Source organism: Chaetura pelagica, unplaced genomic scaffold (genome assembly GCF_000747805.2).
Source record: "Chaetura pelagica isolate M959 unplaced genomic scaffold, ChaPel_1.0 scaffold139, whole genome shotgun sequence".
NCBI classification, from domain to species: Eukaryota; Metazoa; Chordata; class Aves; order Apodiformes; family Apodidae; genus Chaetura; species Chaetura pelagica.
This window is the reverse complement of record NW_009970717.1, coordinates 7,014,232-7,033,326: the sequence shown is the minus strand read 5'-3', so window position 1 is coordinate 7,033,326 and position 19,095 is coordinate 7,014,232. Positions and strand designations below refer to the sequence as shown.

The window sequence follows — 19,095 nt, the reverse complement described above, 5'->3', positions numbered from 1 at the left end:
AGAGTGCTGGAAAAGGGTCTGAGGGTATTGGTTGACAGCACAGCAGTGTGCCTGGGTGCCCAACAAGGCCAGTGGCACCCTGGCCTGTGTCAGCACTAGTGTGGCCAACAGATCTAGGGCAATTACAACCCTCCTGTACTTGGCACTGGTGGGGTTGCACCTCAAGCACTGTGTTCAGTTCTGGCCCCTCACTATAAGAAGGATATTGAGGTGCTGAATTGTGTCCAAAGAGGTGCAACAAAGCTGGTGAAGGGTCTGGAGAACAAGCCTTCTGAGGAGCAGCTGAAGGAACTGGGGTCGTTTAGCTTGGAGAAAAGGAGTCTGAGGGGACCTTATCACTCTCTACAAGTACCTGAAAGAAGGTTATAGTGAGGTGGGTGTTGGTCTTTTCTGCCGAGTAACAAGTGATAGAACAAGAGGAAAATGGCCTCAAGTTGTTCCAGGGGATATTTACAAAGGATATTAGGAAAAATTATTCACTGAAAGAGTTGTCTGTCATTGGGACAGGCTGCACAGGGAAGGAGTTGAGTCATCATCCCTGAAAGTATTTAAAAGCTGTGTAGATGTGGTGCTCAGTGACATGGTTTAGTGGTGGACTTGGCAGTGCTGGGTTAACAGTTGAACTTGATGATCTTAAAGGTCTTTTCCAACCAAAGCAATTCTATGAAATATGAATTAATACAACACTGGATATGAGAAAACCACTATATATAAAAATCCACACACAGATGTCCTTGTTTTGAATGCTAACAGCCATAGACTACCACCTAAAATCTGCTTCTGGTTTTGTCTGCTCAAGATCCATTAACTTCAGCAACCACGTGCATGGAAATCTGATCATCTGAGGCTCAGCCAACAAATGGACCAACTGATTACAAGCCTACTGTAAACTTAAGGAAAATAATCTCTTTTGAATACCAACATCCTTAATCCTCTGAAAAGCTATAACCTAAGCCTTTTCCTTTTATAGAGAGAGGAAAGTGTTTTTGGCTCATTTTCATTATTTAGTACAAACGGGACCAAATTTTACTCATTACAGGGGTTTTACATTTTTTACCTAATTCAAGAGGGTAAGAACAGGCTCTGCCACCACCTTTAACTAAGAGTGCTCAAAACTTGAACTTCTGCAAAATGTAAAGCTCTTTTCTTATTTCTAAATTCTTCTCTTGTATCTCTACATGGGGATAGCAACACACCAGCTTTACTCCACTAACGTCCTTGGTGTATTCTTTATATAATGAGCTCTTTGTCCAGGGCAAGAATGATTCAGACTGCATTTTCCAGTATTTACACACTTCACTCTTTTGGGTCACTCTTGTTTCCCAGGAACATGGCTAACATTTGAGGTAAACACGTGTATTTTATACTGCAATAATCCCATTCTTACACTATGCATTTGTTTGCTTAACTACTGCCATCTTGAGTCAGAGCTTGTAAAGCCCAGTACAGCCAGAGAAATACATCTTGGATTTGGGATTTCTCTGTAATTGGCTTAAGAGCTGGTTGTGCTGAATACATTTTCTTGTTCTACCTTAAACCACTCAGATGTGTTCTACATATAACTTAATCCTAGAGATTCAGTAAATTTCAAGATATATTCTTATGTAATTACTGCATGAGTACACCTCAAAACTGTTCCTTTTATTATGGGGTTTTTGAAGTTGAGCAGCAAGTATGACAAGCCTAATATATGCAGTGTAAATAAACATAATACAAACAAAATTATATAAGATGTGAACTGAGATCTGCACATATTTTCAAGTAATAGGGATCACTACCATTGTACATACTGTTTCAATTTAAGAACACACAACCACAATGGCTCAATTCTAAGAAGAATATAAATTCCTAGCCTTTTATGTAAGTTCCTTAGAAAATGACTTCACTATCTTCCATAAAAAATGAACTCTGCATCCACTCAGTTGTCTATCCACAACTGAGGATACAAAACTGCTTCTTAATGTTTAATTAAGGGACTCAAAAACTGTTCCTACAGAGGTGGGATCTCTGTAAGTGGACACAGGTCAAGAGTATTCCCTTCTGTGTACATAAGACAGTCATAGCCTTCATACACGTTGTTCACAAAAATCTTTATACTAAGAAATAGTTACAAAAAAGAAGCTTCTGATCTGCTGGGTCCTGGATCCCTTTAATTTAAAACCATGTTCTGTTTAACAACTTTCCATTTTGTTGATGAAGCACAGATTCAAAAGCCTTCAGCTGGTAGGAAAAGAAACACACTTTACTCATTAAAATTGCCTTTAAATCTGTGATCTGAGTGTCAGTCACGTTTTTCTAGGTAAACATTTTTTCAATCTTTTCTATCATTTCCTTATCTGCTAATGTGTGTACAAGGAACAGGTCAAGTTAAGTACAGGCTATGGAGTAGGGTATCTTGAGATGAAATACCTATTGGAACTCGCAAGAACCTATCATTCTGCATATTAAAAGCTCATTAACTGAAAATGCATTTTCCTGTGATTAAAGAGGATATAATAAAATGTATTGCTGTCTTCTATTAGCTCATTTGATATCCTTCACATCCTTTGTATTTGTAATGCATGTCTTTGAGGAACATTTTCATGTAAATGATATTTTAAAAATATTACTTCCTCTCTGCTGATACGTGGAATATGGATAAGATTACTCTGTTACCATTTCTTTCCCATGAGATAGTTAAGATCAAGCCAACACAACTGAATCTGACATTATGGCTGTCTACAACGAGGTTCTTACATCTTTCCTTCACCAACTATGTGGAAAATGGGCTGAGTTCAAAGGTGTTGAGCATTCCTACCTCCTGGCAAAGTCAGTACTTTTGAAACTTTGGCCCCATTTATTTAAATTATTAGATATGGAGGAAAACAACTAATTTTACCCATCTGAATTGGAAATTCTTCCTCCAGTCTCTAAGGTTCAGCATCCTATTGCCACAGGGTCTCACCTAGGTGAGGTCTATATTCACTATATCCATCAAGTTTGACTTTGTATTCTAGGGTGGGAAAAACGACCACTAAGCAAGGGTTTTATATTGACCAGAGATTCTGAAGAGCTTTTTGGGGACTGTGTCTGGCTTACTGTCAGACTTGGACATGCCCACTGTGGTGATCAAACTACCAGGCCACTTTTCCAAGAACAGTAATTAAAGCAATATTCTATGCTATTAAATAAAGTACATTTTAACACACACACAAAAATATTTTTTTCAATAAAAACATCAGAGGTTATGGGCCTTGAGCAACCTGATCTACTGGGAGGTGTCTCTGCCCATGCAGGGGGGTTGGAACTAAGTGGTCTTTGAGGTCCCTTCCAACCCAAACCATTCTATGATTCTAGGGTTCTCACCAGGACTATCTTCCCTTGAAGAATAAATAAGTTTCTGTTTCCACTGAATTCCTCTTCGTGTCCCATACATTTTTAGAAACATGAAATATTATTTATCTGCTGTTTTTGTTTATGCAATTGGGTGAAATACTGATGCCAGACACTAGGCTGACCAATTATTTACTTTCCAGTAATATCACCATCATTTTTTTCACCATAATAGAAGTGGGTTTGCTGGTAACAAAAGGACGTATGGAAAGACTTCCTGAACACCCCAGAAACACTGATATTAAAAAATTATGCTTAGATTTCAGAAAACCTTGCATCTTGATTAAGTTACAAGTCTAGGACTAAACCCAAAGTATTTGTTAGTGTCCTTTTAGGAGTGAGCAGATGAGAACAAATGTAGTACATATAGGGACAAATCTGGAAACACAATTTTTGAGCTAACTGCCTGGAGCAATTTCTGAAGCAATTTTCTACAGTAGAGAAGAAGCTTGGATGACTCACAAAATCTAAAACAATATGGATAAAATAACATTTTAAACCCTTTCTTTTTCCTATTCTTCTGCCACACTTATATGTGTTGATTTGCATTTTTTTTTCTGAAGCACTCAATTTATATCTTTTAAAAGACATCAAAAGTCGGATGCTATCTAGAGAGATAGAGAAGTTTGTGCTAACTTTAAATAGCACCTTATTATATGAACATCTGGATATTCAGAAAGGAATTGTTCTTCACAGAAGTCATCAGGGTTCTTCAGAAATTGCATGGATGCTTTTCACCTGTTCACTTTCCCATTACATTCACTGCTATTCCCCACACATCTGAGGAGCATTGCTATCTGCTGATTGATTTAGAATGCACATTCCTTAAAGGACATATTTTAATAGGTCTTTTAAAAATATACATGCCTTTTTGATTAGTTCTATATTTTTTAAAACTTTAAACACTAAGTTATGCATGAATATTCAAAACAAAGTAGTTGTAATTCTATGCTGTAAAAACTCCATTTACTTCAAAATACAGCTTTAAGAAACACCTCTAAATGGAGGTAAATGAAAGATTCAGAACCCTGAAAATTACTTGTTCTGACTGGTAAGTTGTTAATTAATAGCTGTTCTTAAAAAAATTAAGGCACACACAAGGAAGTTGTTGGTTCTTTTTCTGTTCCACTTCCAAGTACACCTGTGAACATTCATTTAGAAGGTAATTTCATAGTTTAATCTTTGCTAGAAAAAATTACTGGATTATTCTCTTTATTCATTTTCATTCCATTACTCATCAATACAACACACACAAGTGAACTAGCCAAAATTCTAACTCAACAGATAATGTTTTGTGCTTCATTGTTTTCCACAATTTTCCCCATTTCTGCCTCTTCTCTGACTGGTTGTCCCATGTTTTTGCTCTGATGTGTTCAAGAGTGGTGAGCTGACCTGTTTGATTACTGCAGTAATAAATTTTTAACTCCCTCTTGGTTCCTTTGTATTTTTTTCTTTGGCCTCACTGATGTTGAAAACTTTAAAAAATGTATTATTTTCTTAAATACATGTAATTCAATGAAAAAGAGAAATTTAACAGAAGGTGAGAGCCACTGAAAAGATGTTATTTACCACACTAGAACTCTAGGGAAAAAAAGGAAAATAAATCAAAGCAAATGAGAAAATAGCTTTAAGATAAAATCCAGTTATTATCTCAAGATATAAATTTCTAATGTACCAGCTACTGTAACATTCTGTGGCCAAACACACAAGGAATAAATCAGTGTGCCACCAGTACAGGAGTCTCTGGCCCTCCCAAGGAGACAATTATACATATGAAAGACTGTTTCCAGAGATGGATTACCCAGGAAAAGGTAGATGTGTAGACAGACCATTTGTGGCTTTGCCTACTGCTGGAAAGAACTAAACAAAGAGATAAATCTTAGTTGTGCTTTCCTTGGTCAGTCTGCCAACATCAGTGTGCAATTTACTGTAGAATCTTGGAAAAGCAATGGAAAAACGGATGATTCTGCCTTAGCTATGTCCCAGCATAGCAACTTGAGAAGATTATTCAACAACAGCAAAATGGAATAGGAATAGCAACTAGATGTGCTCTTCTTAATTCATGTTACTTAAGAACCAGATGGATGCAGACAGTAGCAGGAGAAGTGTTCATGAATCTTTTACAAGTAGACATAAAACAAAGCCATTAATTATGTGACTGGTTGAGGCTCTTTGGAGATTAAGCATTGTCTTTCATCTGGTAAGGATGTTGTTATTCTTTTCTGCTATGACAGCAATGGTTATTAAATAGTATAATCCATGTACCACAGAAATAAAATCATTGTGCTCTTCAGAGTTTCAGATGTTCAGAGCTAAAAGTCAAAAAGAAGAAGAAAATCCTATCATTATTTTCAACTGAACTGATATGTCTGAAATTTTTGAATACACATAAATGTACCTCTCCAGCATTAGCACAACAGTAAGAAAGCCACACAGCAGTACTCCTGAGAGAGGAAATGATCATGCAAACCAGAATTTGACACAAGGTCCTTTTTTCTCCAGCTTTTACCATGCTCCTTTTTTTGCAGTAGTTGATGAGAGCAGACACAGCTCGTGTTTGCCAGGAGAAATCTCATGCTATCTAAAATTCTTGAGCATATTCTTGCTCACCATGTATCAGTGGAGACAAACAGGCATTTGTAATGGACTATACAATACTGCTAAGATCCAAACTCCCCTTTCTTCACTGAATATACAAGAGCACATATTGCTTAAAAGCCTAAATTAGGTATTGTGAATCTCTTCACAAATTCTTGCACAACTTATATTTGCTACTAATTTTCTTCTCCACTCATTAGTTTCTCCTAGAACACTTACAAGAGCAACTGCTCATATCTTAGCCTTTACCTTCTATTTGTAACAGCTTCCTTTGGAAGCCTAGAAGTCTTAAATCAGCTATTATACCTCTGGAGTAGTCATTGTTAAGCCCAGGAATAGGAAATATATTTGTAGGACAAATGCTGTAACATAATTTTCCAGTGTTCTCCAGTATGTATAACTGAGTGAAAATTATGTTTACAATTCTATAAAGTATTCTAGTATGTTTTTCACAGTGCATTTTATGATCTGTTTTAAAGATACTATTATTTTCTGAGATGGGCTGTACAGAAAATAGGAGAGTGCTTAGAAAGTTACCTTTCTCACTACTATTTATTGAAACTTACAATATTCTGTTTGATCCATTACATTTATCAGTAATAGTCTGAATTATACTATACAATTTATCTTCCCTGCATATGATTGGAAAAGACAGGCTTTGCTCCAACTGAAGCACAGGGCATCTTCTCTGCTTATCCATTTCCCCAAAACGTCATCTAAATTCTTAATTTATATGCCAAAATCTGTGTCACTTTTCTGTCTTCCATCTTCATGAAACAAAAATTACATACTCCTTTCTATCATTTCAAAGATGAAAAAAAAGAAAAAAAAAACAAACACATATCTTGCTTTAGCTATTGGAAACTAATATTCTCAGTTTAATTTAAATCTCATCTCTTCAAGTAGAAGTAACTTACCAAGTCACTAAGATCAAATCATCAAATCCCTTTGCTGCCCAAAAATAATACTGACATGTCAGATCATGTTATCTAATCCTTTTCGCCTCATATGGAAGCTGATAAACTAAATATGATTTATGAACAATGGGGAAAAATAACAAGCTGATACATTGATACTAGTGGAAAGGACCTAACAAGATAGAAGTTTCTATAAAAACTTTTTGAACTCAAGTATTCTTTGTTCTGCTTCTTCCATCAAGACTTCATAGCTGAAGAGAAATTCTGCTTATTTACACACCCTTATATCTTGATTTTGTTTTTTAAAGTTTACATTCTCCCTCAAATCATTGTGAGCCTTGATGTTTGTAACTGCTTTAGTACAAGCTTGATTAAATTGTATTAATACCTTTGCATTTGATATGATTGGCCCTTCATACTAAAGTACAACAGCAGCAACACAATCCCGTGAAATTCTGTGTCCCATTTTCCAATTAAATAAAGCCAGTTAGGAAATGTCTTTCAAAGAATTCCCATTGTGCAAAAAGAAAACTTGGACCTGCTGCAAAGTCTGTGGCAGGAATCAATGGAGACAACTTTCCAGTTACCTCAATAAAGCCTAAAATCAGACCTTTACAGTCATCAGCATAGGTTTTATTGTCTTGCTCTTGTATTCCCAAACATTTAATTGCATTTATGGAAATCTCTGGACTTCCAGATGCTGGAAGTTCAATTTTGACAAATTGCCCTCAAGAACTCTCCCTCTCCTTTCAGCAATTACCATCTATCACTTCTGTTTCACCTAAAAACCAGAAATCCTCTAGGGAAACTGTGATCTCCCTTCAGTTAAGTCTCTGCTCTAAGTTTTTGTATGTTATCAAGTACACATAAATGGAAGTACCCAGAGATTCAGAAATTTCTAGGACAAGAGAAACCAGGGTAGTGAAAGACAATGCATTCAACAAGATCTCTGTCACCTCTCATGGGTAAGAGAGCACTGCACAGAAACATGTGTCAGAGCAATGTTTTCCTTTAAGTTTCTCTTTCTGCCAGAGTTTCCCCCATGCAGTTAAGTGCCAATGCTACAAGGGTAAAGGGCAAAGTAGCAACTGCTTCAATCTTGTAATTTTTCCAATAAACTAATACATTATTTTCATTACTATATAGAGCTTTTTGCTCCCCAGTGTGCAATATCCACTGAATTATTATTTAGAGATGCATTTCTGTACCTTCCAGTACTTCACTGTCTGGTCACTGCAGAATCAGGAGTCAAAAAACCATTATGACAAATCAGAAAAAATTCCAAAGTGAGATATTAGCCCAAACACCTGCATTTGATCCCTTATAAGCTGGCACATTCTGTTTCAGCACAGAAAACCATCAATGATGGCCATGGCACGACTACCTTGGTCCTCTGTGATATTTAGATTAAGATATTAATAGGAGAAACTCCTATTCTAAGAGGTCTGAAAGTTGAAAATGAAATTTATTGTAAGAAAAATTTAATTAAGATCTTTCAGTTCATCAGAGGGCTGAGGAATGAGTGTGAATGAACTTGCAGGGCTACAGAGACTTGTTCCTCCCATAAGAATATGGCTTCATAACTCTTCTTCAATATTTTTAAAGGAAATTCTGCTATTAAAAAAATATTATGAACTCAAATTGGGCTGAAGTAGCATATCTAATTTTTACTGTGTAGTTACTGCTAATATAAAATATCCATTTGTCCCAACAAGCAGGTAACTATAGCAACAAACACAACATGGCTGTGTATAAAGATTCCAAGGGACAAAAAAGAAAGGTAAAAATCTTTACGTTTATCTCAGTTTTTTTAATCTTCTTCAGAATTAGCAGTACAACTGTCAACTGTTTAAAATATCTACAAATGATTAATTTTGTAAAATATTATGGAGACAGTTAACAACTTCTATACACACACATACTAGAAGAATCCCATTTTTCTCTGTAAACTGCAATAAAAAATAATTTCCAATTAAAATACTTTCGGACAAGAAGAAGAAAATTAATTTGAATTTTAGCTCTAGGATGAAACGAGAAAGAGCAACGTCATGTTTCATTTCCTTCAGCCTGTCAGTTCAACTCTCTTTTGAGGAGGACTTATTTTCAGATGATATAATTACAATCCTGAAACGGCAGGTTTAAATATACATGACAGGTGTTTATTAAATTGAAATACATTTTGAAGAAAACTTACTTTCCCCTCCTCTTCACTGCAGAAGCAAAGGGCAGATCCTAGGGCCTCTTTTCTGTTGCAGTCCCTTAAAGCTGAAATATTTTTATGATTATAGAATCATAGAATAATTAAGGTTGGAAGGGACCTTAAGGATCATCAAGTTCCAACCCCCCTGCCATGAGCAGGGAACCCCACCACTAGACCAGGTTGCACAAAACCCATTCAACCCAGCCTTAAAAACCTCCAGGGATGGGGCATGAACAACCTCCCCGAGCAACCCATCCCAGTTCCTCACCACCCTTAGAGTGAAGAATTTCTTCCTAATACCTAAGCTAAATCTCCCCTCTCTCAGTTTAAAACCATTACTACTACCCCCTATTTCCAAGACTGTAACTCTCCTCCCTCCTAGCACCTGTAGCGTGTCTGTTGCCTGGCCAGTCTAAGTGTATTTCAAACTTTATACCAGGCAGCATCCTACTATAAATACTATAAAGAAAAATTAAAGTGGCAAGGATATTCAATTCTTATGTTGAAAATAACATCTCAGGCCAGGCTAGCTGGGGCCCAGTGTTCTAAAAATCATTTAATGAGAGGGTCAGGCAATATAATTTGAAGTCATTATATGTTGCATATCAAAAAAGAAAAGTCAATGTTCATAAATACTGCTCCATGATAGGATCAACTTAGAAGGCAGAATTCATATTTTAGATGGAGGTATCTAGTATAATAAGTAAAAAGTTGAAGTGATTATAAATCACTTTTCTGAGTGAGCAGTATCTTTCCTTAGGCATGATTTATATATGGTCTTGAAGGAGTCAACTTATACTTCTTCTGCAGGGACAAGAATACTTCATGAATTTCCTCTCAAGGAAATTAAGTTTCCCTTAAAAAAAAAATTAAAGATTCAAAAGTGCATGACAAAAGGCAGATCAAATTAAAGATGTCAAAAGCAAGCTGCAAAAACTGATCAGGAAAACTGAATTATACACATACATGGCAGCATTTTGATCACCAACAGAGAATTCAGTGATCTTCCAGCAAGGAAAAATCAATAATTTAGGGACTTTTCACAGCCATATCAAAAATATATATAACTTTTTTGTTAAGGCTATCCTTTCTGTGTTAAATTGAGCTGCTTTAACTCTACAGTGATCAACCACATGATTGAATTACTTCATTTTTTTTGATCTTCTGAAATGTTTACCTATACAGTGTGCATGCAATGTCCCAACTTTTACAACTAAAAACAGATTCATAGGCTGGGTTAGTCTCTCTGGGATGTTCAGCTACATTTTAATTAAGATTCCGATTTCTGCACTTTGCTTAATATATAAACATTAAAACCAAATAGACAAAACGTTACATGAATGTATTTCAAGTGAAACACTAGTGGATTCTCTAGGCCAAAAGAGAAGCAGAGGAGAATTTTACTAATATGACTCTTTACACTTTTATGTTCTTAATACAACCATTTATCCATCTCTAGGTCTCTTCAAAGGGATGTTTCTTCAGGCTATTACTGAGCATTTACTCATGTTTATCTGTTCCAAGAACTAACAGATATAATTCAATCAAGTATACGAATATTATTCACATTCTGCCTTCTCAGAATACCTTTTAATTGATTTGCTGAGTGTATAATCAGAAAACTAAAATCTAATGCTATTCATGTAGTCAAACAGGGTTTTTCTAACCTTGGGGTTTTGTATAACTGCATAGTACAGACCGAGGATTATGGGATGTTGACACAATTAAATGGTGAAATGCTTCCTAATGCTTCACAGAATTAAAAAGAACACAATGACACTGAGTAAAGACTGGTGGGAAAAAAGCACCACATGAGGCAGAATTTGGAGAGAAAGAATTTTTCTCCTTGATGGTATTAAGATAAAATCTCCTACAAAACTGCATATAATAATATGCAGTGATATATAAGTGATATTATATATAATATATATATAAGTGATATGCAGTGATATATAAGTGATATAATAATTGTCACGACATGCAGTCTAAAAGTAGAATGTAATTAGAAAACAAAAAATATTAAAGAAAGTGAAAACTAAATAAGATCAATCTCTTTTCTGATTGGCATTTGGGGAATCAAAAGTAACATCCCACTGATGCCAGAAGAATTATTCCAAAATAACAGCACTGGGAAATCTGAATTATGCTAGTGGAACACTAAAAATAACCGTTTTATATTGGACAATACCCTTATGTTAAAAAAAATAATAATGGGTTAAGGAAGGTGGATTCAAACCATAGTTTTATAGCTAGATTCTTTTTTTCCTTTTTGGTATTAAACATTAATATAAGATTTCTTTTCTTCATTTTCTCTTGGGAATGACCAGTGTGCATTCTGGCACTGGGTAAACTGGGCAATTATTGTTATAGTGACTTTGAAATAATTCCATTTACTTTTTGGTACTAACACTCCTTGACTCATGCTGGTTGTAAACTGACTGCTTCCAGATGTTTTCCTTTTGCTCTTTTAAACACTGAGCATTCTGAAAATACTGGCATTTGATGCAAAACTCAAACTTTTAAGATAGAAAACGCAAGGTTTATTTTTTTTCAAGCATTAACTGCAATATATTCTGATTGCTTCTTTAACAAGAGTGAGTTGATCTCATCCAGACTGAAAACCTGCTTAGAAACTAGGGATATTTGCAAGAAAAACAGAGTGTAGGATTACTCAACAGAGACCTGCTTGTACCTTTTGTAGTGATATTCCTTGGCCATAAGAGGGGACTAAAAAACACAGGCAGTGGGAATCAGATTTTTCTCACCTTTTGGCCTTATCAATCCTCTCTCTCCTGAACTGAAACCATTGTCCCTGGTATCTACAAAAATACAGGATATTTCTCCAATCTGGAATTTCTAAGCTTTACTACCTTCCATTTCAGGCAAACCTTAGTACCTTGGTACCAGCAGAATATGTACCAGCATATAGAAATTAACTAGCACTCTCTGCAAAATCTGCCAGCAAGTTTTTTAAGTGCACCATTTCCTTTCCTTTCATAGACAGTGATTTGTCACAGTAGAATATTAATATCTAAACATCCACAGAGTTAATATTCTCTTCAATATTTTAAAATAAAGAAACTCCAGCAAAAAAAAAAATAACGTTTCAGTTATCAGCCTCTATTCAAGGTATTAGGGCAGCTGATATCATGTTCTGTGTCACTTTTAAGGTGTTTTGAAAAAACACCTTAAAATCTTTTTGCAGTACATCAGTGTCAGAGAATCTCATGATGCTAGATGAGTGACATGTCTAGATGATCAGCAAACTATCTGCCACAGCAGATAGTGACACCAAAACTCCTAACCCTAACCACAAGAGGGAGAACATAAATATTGCTCATTGCAGCTACAGAGAAATCACATTCACATCTTCTTATGGAAAATATGGAGCTTTCCCAGAAAGTAAGCCATTATTCATGTACATGTTTTAAAGTGATGCTTGGTGTCAATAGTGGAGAATCATCTGTTTCTCATGCTATAGAACACTATTCCTTTGAGAGATGGCTTGAGTTTTCATGTAGTTTGTCTACCCAGAGGAAGAAAATACATCCTTGGAGAAGCTCTGCCTGTTAAGTAGTTATTGTTTATCCCACTTGCAATCTACATTTTAAAAAGCTAACAAAGTGTATAGAGCAATGATCCCAGTTTGTATAGGATGAACTTGTAAAGGAGCACCTACACATGGATGTGAGGCAGGAGATCTGGCAGGATGACCATCTGGAGTTTGTAAGTGCTAGGGGTTTCTACCTACAAAACTGTCAACAAACCAGAGTTTAGGAGAGCAAAGGAAAAGCTGCTGTGGCCTCACCCATCCACACAGAGGAGTCTATTCAAGAGTTTGAAGGGAGATCCAGTGCTCAGCAGGGTTTGGCAGATAGTCCTGCTCAGTTCAGAGTGGGAAAGGTAAATGCAGACAGAGTAGCTGCAGTAGCTTATTTAGTGAGCCTCTCATTTATAAAGAGAGGAAATGGACTTGTTCACCAATGGGTTTACTTTTTCCAGAAGTGGGATTTTGACATGTTGTGCTTATTGTTTTGAAAAAAGGCCTTTCAGTGATTTATCTGCCTGATGATCTTGATATTATATTCACTGTCCAGAAAGAAATTATATGTTCATCCTTCACAGATTTTTGTATAAAAGAAAATCTGGTCCCTATTACTGTCAGATAATTTTCTTTTTCTAAACAAAATCTGACTACCAAAGTACACTTTGAATTACATGGAAGTAGAAACAGATACTAAAAATGTAACAAAAGACTTGCAGATATTCTGTCACTACAGACTTATGCAGATCAGACTTTTTTGTTTGTTTGTTTAATGACCAATGTTTCTTATGTTCTGGCAATGGGAAACTTTACTATTCCTAAACTGAATTATGCTTTTAATATTTTAACATATTTTACTTCTATTGACCTCTTTTTGCACAGGCAAGGTTCAAGAACAGGCTAATGGGCTTTTTCATCAAAAACACATTAGGCAACAAACTAAGGATAATTGGCACATATGGGGCACTGAGCAACTTGATCTAGTGGGAGGTGTCCCTGCTGATGCAGGAGGGTTGGATCTAGATGATGTTTAAGGTCCCTTTAAATCCAAACCATTCTATGATTCTATGATATAGTACAATAAGATACTCATTGTAGACATTTAAGGCCAAATGTTGGAGAGCCCATAATAAATTTAACTTCAAATATAAATTTCCATCTCACTAACAAGCACTTTCCATCTCTCTGTCCATTTGTTCCTAAGCTAGCATTATAACTGGAAGATTTCTTCTCTCCATTTTTCTAGTCTTCTATAATTTGAGCTACCACAGACTGTGAAATGATCCCTGAAAAGATTCTGAAGACTCCTCACCTTTTTCTGTCCAAAGACCCACTGCTCCTCATGTTTACAGGCATCAGAAATCACAGTACAAGGAATGCAATAATCAAGGCAAAAGGATGAATGCTTTATCTTGTGTTTTAAGCAGAAATTTGAGGTATTGCCAGATCCATCACTAAAATAAACCCCAACTATAGAAATGGAGGTCCATGGAGCTATGAAATTTACTTCACTGTATAACAGGCTAAAGGTGTGCAAGGGGGAATTGTGCCACATGAGACAAGATAAAATGATATAATTTTCTCCCTCAGAGCTGATACACTCCATGGTATACATTTTTCCAAAATCACTCTAAATATGAATATTTTAGAGGTTAATATGAAGATCAAATGTGGAATGCATTTGCTGAAAAGATTAATATCTTTTCATTAAAAATGAGACTGCACTGTTGGTTCAGCATTTGCATTTAGATCGAGTAAGTAATAAGTATATTTACTGCTTAAGACACATATCTCCAAAATGAAAAATATGGATAAAGAAGGTAGTGTCCATCAGCAGAGGTGGACCAGCTTTTTCTGTTTTCCAGCTACCCATTCAAAGAACTTAAGCCCTAACAACAAGAATGCTGTGATGTACTTATCACAGCAGAACTGGCTGCAAACTGCAGGGAACATTTATGCAAGCACTCATTCCCTCATGTGAGCAGAGTCTGGGTGAATATTTATCACTGGGCTGCTGTTGACTTGAAAAATTGCTAACCACTGTACAGTCATCCATCACTGTGTGGGAATGTACAGGAATGGGCAATTGCTAGTTGTTACACACTGCTTTTTGTTGCAGCTGTTTAAAGCTTAAAGCCATCCAGTCAAGCAGGAGGCTCAGCTGCCATTACATTCAGACAAGTGGTTCACACAAACATGAGTAGGATGGGCTAAGGTAGCTCCAGGATTCTCATCATTTATGGTATAAGGATTTCAGCTCCATGGTTTTTAAGTACTAAAGAGAGAGAAAAAAAAGTCTGGTTCAAATAATAGCAGATCTATGAACCAAGATTGGTTCAAATAGTTCCAGAGCACAGCACTTGTTTACCAAAGTGGGGGCGTGGCTTGTGCAGGTCACTCTCACTGGAGAATATACATTTCATTTACTTGAACCTAGCCCAGGTTTCTCAGAATCATACAAAACTTGAATTGGTTTTCTTGAGGTGTTTAAGAACACATGTGACAGCATACTCCAGCATGCAGCAGAGATCTCAAACTATTTGTTAACTTTCATTCAAATTAAGCACAGCAGTTCCTATTAAAAGCAAAACCATATTACTCCTCAAAGTGTGAGAAGTAAATATTTCACTTCGGCAACTGTTGTGGCAGCTTTCTTACGGTATTTTAGTCATATAAAATTTATACAAATCATCCAGCTACTTTCCTGCAATGCAGAGGGGTTTGTAACACTGGCAAAACAGTATTGTGTGTAAGCAGAAAATCTGATTACTGATCCATAAAAGAAATTTAAGAGTTGTTTCTACAAGAGTACAAATGTTTTCTCCTCCTATGCACATGAGAAGCATTATTTTTCTTTCACTGCAGGGAAGTGTCACTTTGAAGTGGACTTTCAATTCCTGAAATCAAAAATTCAGGGCATTTCTTCAAGGCTTCTTTCCTGTTTTTTTCTTCTTCCTCTTTCCCCCCCAACCCCCCTTCCTGTTGTGCTGTTTTGGGTCATTTGGACCATACACTTTGATGGAGGGCATTGTTCTCCTCTGAATTTATGAATCAAAATGTATTCTCCAATGGATATCTGCAGGTATAATTTGCCCCTAAACAGTCTTCAATCTTTATTGCTGACACATTCAAGGATGCCTAACTCCCACAAGAAAAAAAAACCCACATTAATCTTCAAGAATACGTCCTTACCTGCCTTCTGAAAATGAAAATGGATGCTCTTTGAGAAATTATCTGAGTTTTGCTGCAAACCCTGAGGATCATGCACTTTTGAAAATAAATTTTAATCTGAAAAAAAATATAAATAAGAATACACTGGTATAGAAATACAAATCCTCCATAGTGCTAAGTCTTTCCTTGGAGGCATGAAGCACTCAGCTTCCCTCAGCAGATGTCAATAGAAATCAAAAACACTCAGCAGCTTGCTGGATGCAGTCTGTGGGATTCCTGCATACACATTTTTCTGCATACTGGAGAAAATTACTGTTTTGCTTGATGCTGCTGTAGATGATACTGTACTATCCTATGGAATTAACTCCCAAAGGATACACATACACACTCCAAAGTCACCTATCCATGCTTAATCAAACACCAATTCAATTACTACCTAATTACTAACTAACAAAAGAAAACAGCTAGGTTGGGGATCTGAGAGTGGACCAACAACTCAGAATAAAAACCTAAGACAATCTTTCTGCTCCTAGACAGTGTAAGAAAGAAAACAAAACTCAACAGAGAGATGCCTTCAACATTACATACTCCTGCTGCTGCCTTGTGCACAGAACTCCTTTGGAATAGCCTTTAAAGGAGAGGTCATTTTACACACCAGGGAGTAGTCCCATCTCCATACTCTCAATTTAGCAAAAGACCCAATAAATGCCAGCCACAGAGAAAAAATATTTTGAAGGCTTGTAGAAATTTAACAAAGTTGTCTTCATTTTGAGCTGATCCTGTGTAGCTAAAGGAACAGGCAGTTGCACAGTAGAGGTTCTCCACTGAGATGCCAACAAAATAAAGGTAAAACCAGAGAAGGCAAAAGCATTGCTCTCTCCTCCTCACAAATGTTGTTTTATGTGGACTTTGTCCAACCATTATCATTCAGTGCCTCAAGCTTTTTTGTCCTCTGAAGCTACTCACCTAACTAGCAAGGCTTTAAGGGGACAGATCATCTCTGTCCCACGTTTCTACAATGCCCTTCACAGAAGATTGTGATAAACAGCCAAAACATTTAAAATCTACACAGGTTCACCAGAGAAAATAGGAGAACAATGAGGCACTGATATCCTACGGAGAAGTGGCAAAGATTACTCTCTTCTGCCCACTACCTTTCCAGCATCCTGAAAGTCACTTCTTCAAACCTGATGATATGCAGATACATATCTAGCAATAAGCTAGATACCCTGTCTCTCTCCACCTGAGCTACATTGGAATACATGAGTTATTTATATAGTATCAAGATTATCTTGGTACCCAGAATTGTTCAGAACAGGATCATTGGGCTGTTTGTCCCTCAAAGCTGAGGTTAAAAATAGAAGCTATACATCTTGGACCATGCATGGCTAACTCCACAGATCTAAAAAGAATGCATGACTGCAAGTTTCTACACAAGACAAACATAAGCAGGAAGGGGGAGAAGAGACTGAACCCATGAAGATGACAGAGGGCACAACACAAAGCATTTTGTGAAGAAACAGAAAACATACTTTTTCTCAAGCCTTTCACCTGACAAGGCAGTATTAGACTGGACTTTAACTGCAGACAATGCTTGCTTTTAGTGTAAGCATTTTATACAGCCTTACATTTTGGCTCATAAAACATACAACATTTGCAGCAACAGCAAAAATTATGTTGCACTCTCAACAGGGCTGCAACTTGCCATGTCACCTTATAAGTAAAGGTATTGAATTGGCTATTATTAAAAATCATGAGGAATTCAGAGCCTGCTTTCAGAATATACTACACAGCTGTAATATCCATTCAATTGAGGCCAGACTTCTTGTATGGAGACAGCATCATTATTTCATGAATCACCAGTGACCTTTGGAAGATACTAGGAAAAGCAGGCATGTTCATTCCCCTCCATTGATTTTCTAATTTTGAGTAAATTGGATTAATCTGGGGAATGGTTATCTACTAGGAATAAAAATACCTAAACTGACTTTAGAAAACAATATAAAGCTTTTGAGCTGAAACAATTAATTTAGAAGGGAAACTTGACAATATCTTTAAACTTAAAAGAGAGATCTAGACGCCCAGACCTTAGTTTTACTGGACATATATCTAGAATATATGTCTGGTTTACACATTAACTGTCTGCTGTTGGAAAAGCCAGCAGAAAGACTATTCACCTAAAATGGGAAGCAGTATGGGCACCGTTTCCATTGGGCTAAAACAAGAAATAAGGTGCTGTACATTGAGAACATTGGACACTCTGGAATCTAACCAGCTTAAAAGACAAGTTGAGTAAATCAGCACATAGCTGAAACAGCCTGCAAGAAAAGAACAGGGTTGTCTCCAGGATTCTAAGAGCACACAAGGCTACATAATCAAAAGGAATGGTGAGTTACAGAGTAACTGTTTCGGGTCATCATTTTATTGGTGGACAGATCTTACATATTCTGAAAGCTAATCTGTTTTAACAGATTGGCTCTACTTTATGATCTTCTGAATATGAAATGACCATTTCTAAGCTTTCTTTTATATTGATTTATGCTCTCATAATATTAATGATCTATAATAAACATGGATTTTTGGCACTATGGTAATTCACCTTAAAACCACATGCAGAATACGTGTCCCTTGACTATATTTTTTTTTGCATTTTAAATTTTTTACCTATGGGGAGCCAAGATAACTAGTCCATACAATAAAAGAAAATTCTAGAAAAGGACTTAGAGCACCAAACTGTAACAATCTCATAGCAAGCTATATGCACAATTAGGTTTAGCTTTGGTTGTTTTGGTTTTTTACTTCCAAACAGTCAATGACCCTCACCTTCCAACCCTAAATGTCTTGCCCAGAAACGATGAACCACTAGATTTATAAATACTGAACAAAGCATACAGTTTCTTATGCCCAAATAGGAAATAAACAGAACTATTAATAGACTCTTCAAAGTTGAGTATCTGAATCCCTACTGCCACAATATTCTGAATCTCTTTTCACATCAAAGCAGATTATTATAGGCATAAATGTTAAAAGGTCAGACTGGTGTTTGGAAAATGTCCACTTACCTCACGGTCCAAGAGAACAGGTGACACCACTGTGACAATATCTCCCTTTTCTGGGTCAATATAGAACATATTTGGAGATGGCTTGGTAGGTGTCTGTTTGAGGATGTTATACCTCAGAAGAGCATTGTCTGTGCTGGAGTCATCAGCATCAAAAGCTGTCATACGCATCACAGTGGTTCCTGCCGGCAAAGCAGACAGAAAACAGGTGACTTGTGAGAACATGAACAATTA

The 19,095-nt window shown here is 36.4% G+C and overlaps 1 protein-coding gene across 1 annotated transcript in view; it reads right to left on the bottom strand.

The window, feature by feature from the left end:
* The window catches only part of CDH13 (cadherin 13), a 417,908-nt gene that overhangs the window by 107,844 nt on the left and 290,969 nt on the right, over window positions 1-19,095 (bottom strand). Inside the window, exon 7 of the mRNA XM_010006203.1 lies at window positions 18,865-19,043. Within this exon, the coding sequence (XP_010004505.1) occupies window positions 18,865-19,043 (179 nt within the window). The remainder of the gene's footprint in view (window positions 1-18,864; window positions 19,044-19,095) is intronic.